The sequence below is a fragment of the Salmo salar genome, chromosome 27, assembly GCF_965601325.2.
Source record: "Salmo salar chromosome 27, fSalSal1, whole genome shotgun sequence".
NCBI lineage: Eukaryota > Metazoa > Chordata > Actinopteri > Salmoniformes > Salmonidae > Salmo > Salmo salar.
The window spans coordinates 27,512,501-27,529,645 of record NC_138317.1 but is presented as its reverse complement, the minus strand read 5'-3'; the positions used below and the strand labels follow the sequence as shown (position 1 = coordinate 27,529,645).

The following is a 17,145-nucleotide window of genomic DNA, read 5'->3' as shown; positions in this document are numbered from 1 at the left end:
TCCCTCCCTTCTCATACCTCTCTCTGCATCCTGCTCCCTCCCTCCCTCCCTCCTCATACCTCTCTGCATCCTGCTCCCTCCCTCCCTCCCTCCTCATACCTCTCTCTGCATCCTGCTCCCTCCCTCCCTCCTCATACCTCTCTCTGCATCCTGCTCCCTCCCTCCCTCCTCTCTCTGCATCCTGCTCCCTCCCTCCCTCCCTCCTCATACCTCTCTCTGCATCCTGCTCCCTCCCTCCCTCCTCATACCTCTCTCTGCATTCTGCTCCCTCCCTTCTCATACCTCTCTCTGCATCCTGCACCCTCCCTCCTCATACCTGTCCATCCCTCTCCCCCTCCCTCCATCCATCCCCATACCTGTCCATCTCTCTCCCTCCATCCATCCATCCCCATACCTGTCCATCTCTCTCTCCCCCTCCTGCTCCCTCCATCCCCATACCTCTCTTCTTCCTCCTCCCTCCCTCCCTCCCTCTCTCTCTCTCCATCCCCATACCTCTCCATCCTGAGGAAGGTCTTCATGTCTAATCTGTTCTGGTCTGTTGGGGTGAGGTCTGGTCTCTTCATGTATGGTCTGGGGAATGAGGTAGGGCTGACGTGTGTTCATATCTGGTATGTGGTGGTCTCACTGGGGGGTGAGAATGGGAGGAGGGTAAGGTCTGGTCTCTTCATGTATGGTCTGGGGGTGTGAGGAGGGGGTAAGGTAGGGGAGGTGGATTTTTTATGTCTGTCTGTGGTATGCCTGGGGGGGTGGAGAGTGAGGTTTGTTCTCTTCACGTCTGGTCTGGGGGGTGAGGTAGGGGGGAGGAAGAGGGAGGTGGTCTGTTCATGTCTGTTCTTCGTTGGTCTCAGTACTGGGGTTAGGGTTGTTAGTGTTGCTGGTCTCATCATTCTCTCTGCAGCTGATCCTGTCCAACTCTGCCTGGACATCACTCAGACCCAGCTTAGAACCTGCAAAATACACACCACTACTCAGCTCTGCCTGCATTTATATTTTAAACCAAGAGAGGGCGACACAGGGCACATATACCCCTTCTGCCTATATAATAACGTTGTGTGTGTGTGTGTGTGTGTGTGTGTGGTGTGTGTGTGTGTGTGTGTGTGTGGGGGGGGGGGGCCTACCTGACTTGCGAACAGTCCCTGGTGTGCTGTTGCCCGGCGGCGATGCTCCGGCCTTCTTGGTCAGAAGACTGTTGAAGAAGTTAGCCAGCACCCCCTCACTGGTCTGACCTGCTACACACACAGGGAGGGTTGGAGAATGTCATACAAAAAGGTGCAACAGTTGAGCAGGGTCTGTGGAAAAATACCTAATTGCTTTTCTGCTGTAATGTGTGGCATTAGCTACACACATTCACGTCATGTAGTACCTGATTGGGGCATGGTGTTAGCAACGTTGGCTGCAGCTGAACGATTACTGGTCCTGGGAGAACCACTGGGACCTCTACTACTGCTGGATTCCTGTCACACACACACACAAGATCACATCAGTTTCCAGTATCTTAAAGAGCGAGAGAGACAGACAGAAGAAAGAGCGAGAGAGACAGACAGAAGAAAGAGCGAGAGAGACAGACAGAAGAAAGAGCGAGAGAGACAGACAGAAGAAAGAGCGAGAGAGACAGACAGAAGAAAGAGCGAGAGAGACAGACAGAAGAAAGAGCGAGAGAGACAGACAGAAGAAAGAGCGAGAGACAGAAGAAAGAGAGAGAGAGACAGACAGAAGAAAGAGAGATAGACTTACCCCTGGTCGCCCAGCAGATGCAGGAGGCTGTTTGGAGAGCAGCGACTGAAACCACAAAGACACACATTAGAGAGAGAGAGAGAGAGAGAAACACCCACACACGTCACCATGTGTCAAGTCTCACCTGCAGCTTGAGCAGAAACACCTGGTCATCTTCAGCCTGAATCTCCTTCTCATGAACAAACTGACATAGGAGAGGAGGTACACAACGAGAGAGGGGGAGAGATTCCTATTAATTCATCCATCATTATAGTTTAGAATAAAATGGAAAATGTGACGTTCACTAACAGTCTTTTTGGGAATTACAAGATAGAGGTGAGGGGTTAAAGGTCGTACCTTTCTGACAGGCGGTTTGACAATGACCTCCTCAAAGATGTCGTCTGGTTTCAGCGTTTGGAAGTTCTCATGGAGGATAGAAATCTTATTTTCATTGTCCCACCCTGACGGACTGAAAGAAGACAGGGTCACACACGCGCAAACTTAAAGAACACAGGGTTACACTCGCACACAAACACACACTTACATGAAGACTGTGTCTTTCTCCACCAGTTGAGCAGGGTAGTGGAAGGGGAAACCGTAGAGTCTGTGAACCAGGTATTTATACAGAACATCCACATTCTTCATTTCCTTAACCGACGTATACAGCAGAGACGCCCCATCTGACACAGCATTAAGGACAGTATCACTCACTACACGATCCAGGGCAGGCACAAAGAAATTAACCGCCATGTTGTCTCTACCTTTACACTGCATGCAGATGGATTAGGGGTTAGTAAGATGCTACGGAAAGTGATCAGAGTTAAAGTGTGTGTGCGCACGTGTACGTGGACGTGTTTAACTACACTTGTAGGGACCGTCTGGGACATTTTGTTACTCCCACCAGGTCAAATGCTATTTCTGGGGGGTTTAGGGTTAAGGTTAGCATTAGGTGTTAGAATTATGTTTAGGAGCTGGGTTAAGTTTAGGGTTCAAGGTTGGGGTGTTTTCACATAGAGTCCTCTTTAAAAGAACCGACCTCAGTCCGGTTTAAAGTGATCTCTGGGGTAAAAAAAAAAAAAAAAGGCAAAATAACTCAGTTCTCTTACAATTCACAATGCCCTTACCTTTGAATGAGGACAACTATTTTGTGGACCGATTTCCTCTTTGCATTCACATTGCTATGTCTAGAAAGGAACCAATATATTTTTCCAACATTCACTCAATGCACTCTGTGATTTTAAAAAGTGCAAGACAAACCATTCCATCAGAATGTGTTCTCGTACAGCTAGATAGAGTTGAAGTCGGAAGTTTACATACACCTTAGCCAACTACATTTAAACTCAGTTCTTCACCATTCCTGACATTTAATCCTAATAAAAATTCCCTGTCTTAGGTCAGTTAGGATCACCACTTTATTTTAAGAATGTGAAATGTCAGAATAATAGTAGAGAGAATGATTTATTTCAGCATTTATTTCTTTCATCACATTCCCAGTGGGTCAGAAGTTTACATACACTCAATTAGTATTTGGTAGCATTGCCTTTAAATGGTTTAACTTGGGTCAAACATTTCAGGTAGCCTTCCGCAAGATCCCAACAAAAAGTTGGGTGAATTTTGGACCATTCCTCCTGACAGAGCTGGTGTAACGGAGTCAGGTTTGTAGGCCTCCTTGCTCGCACACGCTTTTTCAGGTCTGCCCACAAATATTCTAGAGGATTGAGGTCAGGGCTTTGTGATGGCCACTCCAATACCTTGACTTTGTTGTCCTTAAGCCATTTTGCCACAACTTTGGAAGTATGCTTGGGGTCGTTGTCCATTTGGAAGTCCCATTTGCGACCAAGCTTTAAACTTCATGACTTATGTCTTGAGATGTTGCTTCAATATATCCACATAATTTTCCTTTCTCATGATGCCATTTATTTTGTGAAGTGCACCAGTCTCTCCTGTCGCAAAGCACCCCCACAACATGATGCTGCCACCCCCGTGCTTCACGGTTGGGATGGTGTTCTTCGGCTTGCAAGCCTCCCCCTTTTTCCTCCAAACATAACAAAGGTCATTACGGCCAAACAGTTCTATTTTTGTTTCATCAGACCAGAGGACAGTTCTCCAAAAAGTACGATCTTTGTCCCAGTGTGCAGTTGCAAACCGTAGTCTGGCTTTTTTAGGGCGGTTTTGGAGCAGTTTTGGAGCAGTGGCTTCTTCCTTGCTGAGCGACCTTTCAGGTTATGTCGATATAGACCTCATTTTACTGTGGATATAGATATTTTTGTACCAGTTTCCTCCAGCACTTTTCACACCAAACTACGTTCATCTCTAGGAGACAGAAAGCGTCTCCTTCATGAGCGGTATGACGGCTGCGTGGTCCCATGGGGTTTATACTTGCTTACTATTGTTTGTACAGATGAACGTGGTACCTTCAGGCGTTTGGAAATTGCTCCCAAGGATGAACCAGACTTGTGGAAGTCCACCATTTTTTTTTTTGGCTGATTTCATTTGATTTTCCCATGATGTCACGCAAAGAGGCACTGAGTTTGAAGGTAGGCCTTGAAATACATCCACAGGAACACCTCCAATTGACTCAAATTATGTCAATAAGCTTATCAGAAGCTTCTAAAGCCATGACATCATTTTCTGGAATTGTCCAAGCTGTTTAAAAGGCACAGTCAACTTAGTGTATGTAAACTTCAGACCCACTGGAATTGTGATACAGTGAAATAATCTGTCTATAAACAAATTACTTGTCATGCACACAGTCGATGTCCTAACCAACTTGCCAAAACTATAGTTTGTTAACAAGAAATTTATGGAGTGGTTGAAAAATGAGTTTTAATGACTCCAACCTAAGTGTATGTAAACTTACGACTTCAACTGTATACCTACTTACATTTTGGAAGCTCATAAATTGCATTTAGTAAAAATATAAGCCGTAGGCCTCCCGGGTGACGCAGTGGTCTAAGGCACTGCATCACAGTGTTACCTGTGCCACTAGAGATTCTGGCTTAGAATCCATGCTCTGTCGCAGCTGGCCGTGACGGGGAGATCCATTGGGCGGCGCACAATTAGCACAGCGTCGTCCGAGTTATGGGAGGGTTCGGCAGGCAGGGATATCTTTGTCCCATCGCGCACTAGCAACTCCTGTGGCGGGCCGGGCGCAGTGCACGCTGACACGGTCACCAGGTGTACGGTGTTTCCTCCGACACATTGGTGCTCCTGGGTTAAGTGGGCATTGTGTCAAGAAGCAGTGCGGCTTGGCTGGGTTGTGTTTTGTAGGACGCACGGCTCTCGACCTTCACCTCTCCTGAGTCCGTACGGGAGTTGCAGCGATGAGACAAGACTAACTACCAATAGGATATCACGAAATATGGGAGGAAAAAAAAGGGGTCAATTTTTTTTTTTATATGAGCCATAATAATTGTAATAAGAAGATACTATTAACATGTCAATTTGAGAATAAACAGCAATAGAATAACTGCACCAAAAATAATGTTGTAATTAAATTGTCCACCCAAGGTAGGCTACTGCCCCTTTAAGAGCTAGAATAGATTTGTGATTCTCACCAAATATATGGTCTTCTCACACTTCAAACCACACAATCAATAAACATTTTATGAAGCTCTCTGAGCCTATAGATCATATATTGCAAACAAATCTAGAAACTGCACCAATTTTTTTTCTCGCAAACATGCACATCATCATCACCTTCTCTCTTTTGTGGCACCACTGTTATAGCAGGGGAAACGGTTATGCCAGTAGCCTAGCGTGAGGGCTTATGCCAGTAGCCTAGCGTGAGGGCTTATGCCAGTAGCCTAGCGTGAGGGCTTATGCCAGTAGCCTAGCGTGAGGGCTTATGACAGTAGCCTAGCGTGAGGGCTTATGACAGTAGCCTAGCGTGAGGGCTTATGACAGTAGCCTAGCGTGAGGGCTTATGACAGTAGCCTAGCGTGAGGGCTTATGACAGTAGCCTAGCGTGAGGGCTTATGACAGTAGCCTAGCGTGAGGGCTTATGACAGTAGCCTAGCGTGAGGGCTTATGACAGTAGCCTAGCGTGAGGGCTTATGACAGTAGCCTAGCGTGAGGGCTTATGACAGTAGCCTAGCGTGAGGGCTTATGACAGTAGCCTAGCGTGAGGGCTTATGACAGTAGCCTAGCGTGAGGGCTTATGACAGTAGCCTAGCGTGAGGGCTTATGACAGTAGCCTAGCGTGAGGGCTTATGACAGTAGCCTAGCGTGAGGGCTTATGACAGTAGCCTAGCGTGAGGGCTTATGACAGTAGCCTAGCGTGAGGGCTTATGACAGTAGCCTAGCGTGAGGGCTTATGACAGTAGTCTAGCGTGAGGGCTTATGACAGTAGTCTAGCGTGAGGGCTTATGACAGTAGTCTAGCGTGAGGGGCACAAAAAATTAAGCAAACAGCACTAAGTTCACAGAAATAAGCTGAAAGGGACCAAGTGTGAAAACACCCTTAGAATTAGAGGTTAGGGAAAATAGGATTTGGAATGGGACTGAATCGTGTGTCCCCTCAAGGTTAGTTGTGGGGACACACGTAAATAGTTCAGCAATCTTATGGCTTGGGGGTAGATCTCCTGTGGCTCAGTTGGTAGAGCATGGTGTTTGCAACGTCAGCATGGTGTGTGCAACACCAGGGTTGTGGGTTCGATTCCCACGGGGGGCCAGTACAAAATCTTTTAAATATATATATTTTTTTAAATGCATGAAATGAAATTTATGTATTCACTACTGTAAGTCGCTCTGGATAAGAGCATCTGCTAAATGACCAAAATGTAAATGTAAAAGCTGTTAAGGAGCCTTTTGGACCTAGACTTGTCGCTCCGGTACCGCTTGCCGTGCAGTAGCAGAGAGAACAGTCGATGAATTGGGTGACTGGAGTCTTTGACAATTGTTTGGGCCTTCCTACGACGCCGCCTAGTATAGAGGTATAGTTATACAAGACTGTGTGTGTGTGTGTGTAAAGGATACACTGTAGACAGAAGCGTCTGATGTATGACTGGATGAAGTCCAGGTGTTCGTCTTTGTAGTCATGCTCCTTCTCCAGCGTACTGATGGCATCGCACTGCAACACACACAGGTTAGAGGTCAGAGGTTATATATGTAGTCATGCTCCTTCTCCAGCCAACTGATGGCATCGCACTGCAACACACACAGGTTAGAGGTCAGAGGTTATATATGTAGTCATGCTCCTTCTCCAGCGTACTGATGGCATCGCACTGCAACACACAGGTTAGAGGTCAGAGGTTATATATGTAGTCATGCTCCTTCTCCAGCGTACTGATGGCATCGCACTGCAACACACACAGGTTAGAGGTCAGAGGTTATATATGTAGTCATGCTCCTTCTCCAGCGTACTGATGGCATCGCACTGCAACACACAGGTTAGAGGTCAGAGGTTATATATGTAGTCATGCTCCTTCTCCAGCGTACTGATGGCATCGCACTGCAACACACACAGGTTAGAGGTCAGAGGTTATATATGTAGTCATGCTCCTTCTCCAGCGTACTGATGGCATCGCACTGCAACACACAGGTTAGAGGTCAGAGGTTATATATGTAGTCATGCTCCTTCTCCAGCGTACTGATGGCATCGCACTGCAACACACAGGTTAGAGGTCAGAGGTTATATATGTAGTCATGCTCCTTCTCCAGCGTACTGATGGCATCGCACTGCAACACACACAGGTTAGAGGTCAGAGGTTATATATGTAGTCATGCTCCTTCTCCAGCCAACTGATGACATCACAGCAAAACAGATAGAATAGGGACAATTCCAGTGTGTGTGTGTTTGTGTTCGTACCTTAGTGCAGACCACCACCATGGGTAGTCCCAGGTTGTGTGTGAGTGTGTTTGTGTTCGTACCTTAGTGCAGACCACCACCATGGGTAGTCCCAGGTTGTGTGTGAGTGTGTTTGTGTTCGTACCTTAGTGCAGACCACCACCATGGGTAGTCCCAGGTTGTGTGTGTGTGTGTGTGTGTTTGTGTTCGTACCTTAGTGCAGACCACCACCATGGGTAGTCCCAGGTTGTGTGTGTGTGTGTGTGTTTGTGTTCGTACCTTAGTGCAGACCACCACCATGGGTAGTCCCAGGTTGTGTGTGTGTGTGTGTGTTTGTGTTCGTACCTTAGTGCAGACCACCACCATGGGTAGTCCCAGGTTGTGTGTGTGTGTGTGTGTGTTTGTGTTCGTACCTTAGTGCAGACCACCACCATGGGTAGTCCCAGGTTGTGTGTGAGTGTGTTTGTGTTCGTACCTTAGTGCAGACCACCACCATGGGTAGTCCCAGGTTGTGTGTGAGTGTGTTTGTGTTCGTACCTTAGTGCAGACCACCACCATGGGTAGTCCCAGGTTGTGTGTGTGTGTGTTTGTGTTCGTACCTTAGTGCAGACCACCACCATGGGTAGTCCCAGGTTGTGTGTGAGTGTGTTTTCGCCGAGCGGGCAGCAGAACGTTCTCCTCCTCCTCACTCCTCCTCTGGGGGGCGCTCTCCTCCCAGCCAGGATCCACATACTCCTGGAACTGTCTGGCCACTACAGACAGTCACAAAGCAGGGGCCTCATTTATCCACTGTGCGTAGGCACAAATCTGTGCGTAAACCATGCGTGGGATTATTTTCACGCAAAGTGTGAGATTTATCAATATGAATATTTACTTAGCCATGACCATGTGTATGCACAGTGCCAAGTGGTGGAATAAGGAAACTGCTTGTCAAGAATAGAATGGCAAAAATATGTGGAAAACGTGTGAAATTGGGAGAGTAATAATAGATTTTTAAAAAGTCATTGTGTCTCCATTGTGAAATAATGCAACATCTCGACATGCTTCATAATTTCGCCACATCAGTGCATTTGTTACAATAATAATCCCTATACAGTCATTTGTTAAATTAGAGATACGTGTGAAAGTGAAACCATTATGTAAATACTATAAAAGACAGATAATGGGAACTGGAATGAGAGATGGCTGATCTTGCTCTGTTGGAAGATTTGGCACATGCTGCATTTTACAGAGAGCACGTTTTTAGAGACAGGTGGGACTTTTTCTGCAGAAAGTACAGATTGGTTTTTGGAAACGATATCTGATGAGCCAGTCGAATAGGATTTTTGTGAGGAGTTAATAACTACTATAAAAATGCAAACACATGCCATTCAGGTGCCATTCTAAGTGCTTTCCACCGTCGGGTATTTGGCAATGGCACTTTTCAGCATGAAAATGAATAGGCTCCCAAATACGAACAGACCCACATCTCTATAAAATCACCATCCCTAAATGATTTCAACGAAGTGAACAGAAAAGGCTTCCACTCTTTATGTGCAGGTGATAGATTATGTGATGGTTAAAATATGCTGCTGAATGTGGTGGCCAGGTGGTGGCACAACTCGTTCCTTCTGCAGAAGAGCCATGTTGGCCTATAAGCATACCTGAGGGAGCTGTTGAAGTTGGTTGGCTTATTATTTCAAGTATATTTGCCATTGCTAAAGCAACTAAATTATCCTAATGGTTCTCTCTTTGTTGCTATGTTTTCATTTTTACTGATCAAGCCACAACTGAGCGAGCCAAATAAAACCTTTTGGTTCTAGTCATTCTGTCTCGGAAATTGTCATTTTTGTTAGCTTGTTTTGGTTGCGCAGTTGTATTTCATGGTAAGGCGTTGTATATTCTCCATGGGTTAAATGGATGACTTTGACCATATGGTTAATTACGGGCGTTTTGAAATGAGAACAGCCAAGGTCGTGCACGAGCACTGAGAACAATTGTTATTTATCAAATCGTTCTCTCCTACCGGGGTGTATATGACTCTTGTAGGATTCTTTGATATATCACACTTTTCCTATGTGTACGACCATTATAAATTCCATTCGTAAGCAGTATTTTAGAATAGTTTCTACACAATATTGATAAATGAGGCCCCAGGTTATCCAAACATTTAATGCAGATGAATTACCTGACACATAAAAAAAAAAAATCACAACCAGCAGATTTTTTTTATTTGACCTTTTTTAACTGGGCAAGTCAGTTAAGAACAAATTCTTATTTACAATGACAGCCTAGGAACAGTGGGTTAAATGCCTTGTTCAGGAGGAGAACAACTGATTTTTTACCTTGTCAGCTCGGGGATTCGATCTAGCAACCTTTCGGTTACTGGCCCAACGCTCTAACCACTAGGCTACCTTGCCGCCCCGATGTGTCAGTACAATTTCATAAATGTTGATAGACAATTTGTTCGTTCGACATGGTGGGATATTTTTGTGTCTGTAAAATGAATTATGCGAGAAATGGCAGTGGAAAGGCCTTTATGGGCAAATATTGATATAATAACCATCATATGGAAGTAAACGTGATGATATGACGAGTGGTCCTCCCACTACGTCTCAGGAAACCATGCAGTTTATTAGGCCACAGATGAAATAAGTTACGATGAACTTCACAGGGTGATGAAATTGATGCTGATATCCAAAAATGATCAATGGTCTTATTCTGGTGACACGATGATCGATGCTTAACTGCTTTTAAACAGAAATTTAAATCTCGCTTTTATTCATAATAATCTCACCATGTAGACTAGTCTATCTGCACTGTATCTGAGAGCTGTTGGATAGAGCGCAGATGTCAAGACCAGAGTGGGCACATTTGCTAAATAACACAACAAAACCATTGGTAGAGTTGAAAATGCGATGATGCGATTTTTATTCGGTACATGAAAACTTAAGTAAAAAAGTACCTTTAAAATGTGCCTTACATCATCACGCACTGCTTTTTATCCGCAACAAGTCAGTTTGGTCGAAACACACCACTGGTGGGGAAATGTGAATATTTTCTTTATGCATATTTGCATAAAAATCTGTCGCCAATTGGATGGAAAGCGAGTTTTACACAGCGTCTTATTTTTGTGCAGTTGGTTAAAAACATTTTCACAACGTCCAAATTGTCCTCTGCAGCACAGTTTCAGCAACTTTGCTAGCTAAAAGTCAGCTGAGCAAGTCAATAATATATCTGGTACCAGCCTGTTCAGGGTTAGGTCTACGGCCTGTTTACGGTCCTGTTTAGAGGTCAGAGGGTAAAACATGATGTGTGTTTGACTCACTTCTGTTCTCCAGCTCCCTCAGTGTTTCCGGGGGGACCCGGAGCTTGTCGATATGTTCCCTAGCGACAGCCGCCCACTTCTGAAGCGATTCCATGGCGACCCACGGCCGCGACAGGTCCACAGTAACCAATAGCAACGAGTCACCAAGCGCCTCGCGTTGCACAGCAACAGACTGCAGACCTTTATGGTACAGATCCCCATCTAACACCCAGGCATTACACCTGGTTTGGTCTACACACACACACACACACACACACACACACACACACACACACACACACACACACACACACACACACACACACACACACACACACACACCTCGTAGTTAGTGCCGAGCAATTAACCAACATTTCAAGGGTGGACGTTGTTTCTCTAGAGAGAATTCAAATCATTCACAAAAAAGTCAAGTACTACAGTATATGGGATGCTGGGCTAAAGGGAGTTGTAGTTTTCATTAAGCAAATATTCAACTTTGTTCAGCGCAGAAACATTGTAATCAACTACAATGACCATAAATTGAATGCTGACTATTTTTGGTTTTGGAATGTCAATTAAAAACCTCCAAAATCATTTGAATGTGTTTATTTCTTAATACATTTTATGATTCAAAATAATTATAAATCCGAAAGCAACCTATCCGACCTCGAAAAGGACTAATCACTCAGCACTACTAGTGGTTAAAAGGCAATGGTGGTGTAAAAGGTCAAATGAAAGCTGTGATTGGTTACCGTCAATGTCGTCATCATGGACACTAAAATAGAGGTACTCCAGGCCACGCCCCTTCAGGAAGTCCTCCACACCCTGTAGTTTAGCAACCAGGGTGGTCTTCCCTGAACCCACCTCCCCTACACACACACCGAAAGACAGTCAGACAGGTATTAAACACCTAACAATGAAACATTACAATATTCTACTATTAGGCCTATCAGTAAATACTGCAGAGTAGGCAGCATTCCTCACGCCATACTGATTAGCCTCTGTAGCAGAGGATTATCCTTGGGGTTGTTCCTGCTAGGCGAATGTGGCTGACTGGACTCAGACAAGGATTGCGAGACACACATACATTCTACATAATGCCATATAAAAGCAACATAAAGCCTGACTGATAGCTGGTATCATATTGGTCCATCATTGTAATAGGAGAAGACAGGGTGGGGGAGAGGTTCATCACAGCTAGCACACGCACGCACACACACACACACACACACACACACACACACACACACACACACACACACACACACAGAGAGAGACAGATACCCACCCATGACCAGCACATTTTTCCCGGACGGTAGTTTAGATCTGGAGTGCGTCGATACTTCGCTCAGAATAGCAGACCTGCGGATAGATGGATAGAGCATCCCGTTAACTAGCTAACTTAGCTAGTTGACTGTCTACATGTACATCTTATAGAATCATTCCACCGACTAGCTAGTTAACTAGTTTATCATCACCAGTAGCATTAGCCAAGGCTAGCTATCGCTGGCTAGTCAATCTAAAAGCCGATGAAGAAATGATAGCTCACTAACTAAACCACACAATCATCAGACAGCATCACCATTCATTCGTAGACCTAGCCAATCTCTATTGCTAGCATCAATGGGCTAGCCGCTGCTAACTAGCTGTGTTAGACGGGCTGTCACTCGGAGTCTGAACAATAACAGTCGCTCTCCATCGAAAAGCTCCTCCTGGATCTAAACAGGCAGGTGTCAGTTGTTCCCACCATAAATCCTGTCCGTCTTCGTCTTCAGTGTTTGGTTGTTCGGCTGTGCTGTTTAGTCCACTGTTGTTGGAGGATAATAATGTACTCCTCCCTGACGCCGCCATCTTCACTGCTGCCAACCAACAAAGACCCGGATGTAACGCACAGTACTGGGCGTGGTCGTCCAGTAGAAAAACACAATAAACAAACAAAATGAGCTTAATTCATTAATTAACGAATTAAATCAACAGATCCGTGCTAATTACAGATAAGATCCAGAATGAAGGATTTTTTGATTGGTGTATATTAAGTGACTTCCTCATGCGTTTACATTGTGTTTTGTTAAATGTATTCCAGTTTACATACTTTCACCATTTCATAGAGTTGCTGTAACTAGATTACTCTTTAACGCCAATATAATTAGTTTATTATATTATCAGATAGAAATATAGGTACTCATTCTGTAACCATCAATTGCTTTTTGGGGCCCGTTTTATGGAATGTTTCATCCAGGTCAAAATTATCCTGTGTGTTGTTTTATAGTTGTATATAATCCTGGACTAAAAATCTATTTCAGTGGAGATTCACTATTGAGTATGCTTTTTAGTGCAGGGTTTATTCTGTATCCGGGAAACGGATCCTTAATGTCCTGTGTATTCATTTGATGTCATATAATCATTGGTGTAAAAACATATTATGTGGTATCACATATATTTAGTTCAGATTTGTCTTGCATGCAAAGTTGCATCCGAAAAAGGTGGGACCAAATCTGATGGGGATAACATATGATAATCTAACACAACACAGCAGGATTATTTTGATCTGGATTACATGTTGAATGGATGGGCCAGCTCATCACACAGTAAAGTGCAGTCATTTCTATCCACCACTGGGTCACGCCGTTGTACCGTCACAGTCCTGTACCCCCTGCCTGCTGCTCCCCGTGGCTCTACCGCTTGGGAAAGATACTAACTAACTACCATTAACCGGCACTGCACGACCCTCCTCATCATCATTTACTGGGAGGAGACAGAGGGAGGGAGAAAGACAGAAGTAGAGAAAGATAAAGAGACAGAGAGAGAGAGAGAGAGAGATGTTGTCTTCATTCATACCGTGAGGACCCTGATGTACTGTATCCCCTGTCTGCGCATGGCTTGAGGTGCAAGGCTCAGTACCTACTGCTTAGCTGACGTACGGAGAGAGGGAAAGAAAGAGAGAGAGAGAGAGAGAGAGAGAAGCGGGATGGGTGCAGAGTGTGTGAGGACGGCGAAGTCACTGTGATTCCGCCCAGCAGTGAAGTTTCCTTCATCTCACTGCTCTGCCCATCTCTACCTGGTACCTGAGGTGAGTTACTGACTGCTCTGCCCATCTCTACCTGGTACCTGAGGTGAGTTACTGACTGCTCTGCCCATCTCTACCTGGTACTTGAGGTGAGTTACTGACTACTCTGCCCATCTCTACCTGGTACCTGAGGTGAGTTACTGACTGCTCTGCCCATCTCTACCTGGTACCTGAGGTGAGTTACTGACTGCTCTGCCCATCTCTACCTGGTACCTGAGGTGAGTTACTGACTGGAACACTAATAAGGTATGGATGTTCTGGGCACTGGGCTGAGTGTGTGTGTGTGTGTGGTGTGTGTGTGTGTGTGTGTGTGTGTGTGTGTGTGTGTGTGTGTGTGTGTGTGTGTGTGTGTGTGTGTGTGGGGGGGGGGGACACCCCCGTGTGCATGTTATAACTTGACTAAGGCTTTGGATGTTTGCTTTTTACATGCAACACACCCTGCTCAATAACATAAGAGTTGTTACGGTATGCTGTGTTATGTTATGGGATTGTAGGTTCAGTGTGTATGTGTGCTTGTGTGGGCGTGTGTGCGTGCCACAGGTGACAGAGAGAGAGAGTTATGTGGTAGCTTTCTAAGCCTGTGGAGGGATTACTCAGCATGGACCTTCCTGCCCTAATGATTCAATATTCATTATTATTAATGTCCTTAATGTCATCACGCACACACACGCACACGCGCACACACACACACACACACACACACACACCACACACACACACACACACACACACACTGGAATTGTCCCATGTTTCTGAGTCCATCTAAAGGTCAGGGGTCAAGGGCAGTGGATCTCTGAGCAGTGATTGGTTCTGATGCTGCCTTGTAAAGTTGTAATTGGACAGAGAGATACTCAGATATAGAATTAATTATCTGTCCATTTGTTATTCCCTACTCTGATTATCTCAGCTAAAAATAATCACCCCAGCATCCACACACACTGAGCGCATGAAATATAGAGGAGGAATAGGACGAGGGAGAGATAGTGAGAGAGAGGGGGGACGGGAGAGAGACGGAGAGAGCCGTGGAACAGAACTGGGTCATATTGAGTTTGCTACCAAACTGCAGGCAGTGGCATAAAAAAGAGAGAAAGAGATGGAGAGAGAGAGAGCACATACTGTATAATAGTACAGATTGAAGTTGATGGAAGATGGCTCTCGACCACGTGTCAAATTCATTCCACGGAGGGCCGAGTGTCTGCGTGTTTTCGCTCCTCCCTTGTACTTGATTGATGAATTAAGGTCACTGATTAGTAAGGAACTCCCCCCATCTGGTTGTCTAGGTATTAATTGGAATGAAAAAACAAAAACCAGCAGACACTAAGCCCTCCATGGAATGAGTTTGACATCCTTGATCTAAACTATAGAATATTAAATGTAGAGGCTATACTAGAATGTTGACTAAAATACACTAGAATGTAGAATAGAATGCAGAATAGAATGTAGAATGGTCCAAAAACTGAAACACAGCACTGTGTGTGGGTTTGTGTGTGAGTTCTGACCTTGAACATAAGAACTGCTTACTGCTTACTCAGTTCCACAGCATCTTCTCATGTTGTAACAGAGGGGTTTGTTTAGGATTGTGTGTTCTCCCTAAAGTGTGTGTGTAATGTGTTTTCTCACTTAAGTGTGTGTGTGTGTGTGTGTGTGTGTGTGTGTGTGTGTGTGTGTGTGTGTGTGTGTGTGTGTGTGTGTGTGGTGTGTGTGTGTGTGTGTGTGGGGGGGGGGGAGGTCCTGTGTGTGTCCAGCATGAGTAACATCTATGAGTCTGCAGAGGCGACCCTTGGCCTGTGCAACTCTTCCTGTCTGACCAAGGTAGCTCATAAACACTTGATTAATTGATTGATTAACAAAGTGATTAGTTGACAAATTGATCGATCAAATCATTTATTTATTGATGACAGGTTGAGCTGAGAGTGGCTTGTCGAGGGATCTCAGACCGAGATGCCCTTTCTAAACCAGACCCCTGTGTTGTCCTCAAGATGCAGTCACATGGGCAGTGGTTTGAGGTACTCTCTCCCTCCATTTCTCTCTCTCTCTCGCTCCCTCTCTGCCCTGTTTCTCTCCCTCTCTGCGCCTGACTCAACAAGAAAATAAAAGCTGACTTTTGGTTTTGCCACAGTACACACACACACACACACACACACACACACACACACACACACACACACACACACACACACACCACACACACACACACACACACACACACACACACACACACACACACACACACACACACTCTCGCTCTCTCTCTCACTCTCTCTCTCCCTCTCGTTCTCTCTCTCTCTCGTTCTCTCTCTCTCTCTCGTTCTCTCTCTCTCTCTCTTTCTCTCACTCGTTCAACCCGCATCCACAGAAGTAGTTTCTTTCCTCTGAGAGTTTAAAGCTTCTTAGTAAAGACCAGAAGACCAGAACCAAACTCTTTGAGTGGTTTATCAGGAGAATGCAGTTAGACAATCTGCTCCCCTTATGTGGCTGGACTTGTGAAGAAACAAAGGAGAGGTCTATTTTGGTTTAGTCGCAATTCAAGAGTTTTGCTGAACAGGCTGACAAAGAGAATTCATAGCTCCAGGCTTTTAGTCTTTTTACTAACTGTTAGGCCTTACTGATGGATGTGTCTCCAGAGATTCTCCCAGTGGGGACCTGAAATGATTGCTGTCCACTGCCATGTGGTGCTGAGCTTGAGAATGATGATGTCGCTGTCCGCTTCAATGGTGCTGAATTGTCAACATTACCGCTTGTTTGTTTACAATAATCACCATTGGATATTTTACTTGTGTGTCAACTTTAAAGTGTTTTTGTGTGTATGCTTGTGTGCGTGCATGCCTGCGTGTGTGCCTTTGTGTGTGTGTGTGTGTGCGTGAGTGTGTGTACGTGCGTGTGTGCGCGTGGGCATGTGTGTGTGTGCAGGTGGACCGGACAGAGGTGATCCGTAGCAGTATCAATCCAGTGTTTTCCAAGGTGTTTCTGGTTGACTTCTACTTTGAGGAGGTTCAGCGTCTTCGCTATGAGCTACATGACATCAGCTCCGCTCACAATGGACTCAGAGACACAGACTTCCTCGGAGCTATGGAGTGCACGTTGGGACAAGTGAGTGAATGTGAGGATAGGTGAGTGCACGTGAGGACAGGTGATGCACGTGAGGACAGGTAAATGCACGTGAGGACAGGTAAATGCACGTGAGGACAGGTGTGTGCACGTGAGGACAGGTGAATACACGTGAGGACAGGTGTGTGCACGTGAGGACAGGTGAATAGACGTGAGGACAGAAGGAAAGATTAGTGCGGAATCT

At 45.4% G+C, this 17,145-nt stretch overlaps 2 protein-coding genes across 2 annotated transcripts in view; one reads left to right on the top strand and one right to left on the bottom strand.

Moving 5' to 3' along the window:
- Window positions 1–235: 235 nt before the first annotated feature.
- On the bottom strand, window positions 236–12,662 carry dync1li1 (dynein, cytoplasmic 1, light intermediate chain 1). Its single transcript, XM_014178249.3, is given in 14 exon segments — window positions 236–947; window positions 1,119–1,229; window positions 1,364–1,454; window positions 1,735–1,779; window positions 1,859–1,918; window positions 2,071–2,182; window positions 2,258–2,393; window positions 6,690–6,783; window positions 8,100–8,162; window positions 8,164–8,252; window positions 10,808–11,038; window positions 11,539–11,655; window positions 12,075–12,148; window positions 12,534–12,662. Coding segments are annotated over 14 exon segments (1,452 nt in total). The 5' UTR covers window positions 12,638–12,662; the 3' UTR covers window positions 236–822.
- A 2,937-nt stretch (window positions 12,663–15,599) lies between these two features.
- The window catches only part of cpne4b (copine IVb), a 20,210-nt gene continuing 18,664 nt past the window's right edge, over window positions 15,600–17,145 (top strand). Inside the window, exons 1-3 of the mRNA XM_014178215.3 lie at window positions 15,600–15,665; window positions 15,755–15,859; window positions 16,764–16,943. Of these exons, the coding sequence (XP_014033690.1) occupies window positions 15,600–15,665; window positions 15,755–15,859; window positions 16,764–16,943 (351 nt within the window). The remainder of the gene's footprint in view (window positions 15,666–15,754; window positions 15,860–16,763; window positions 16,944–17,145) is intronic.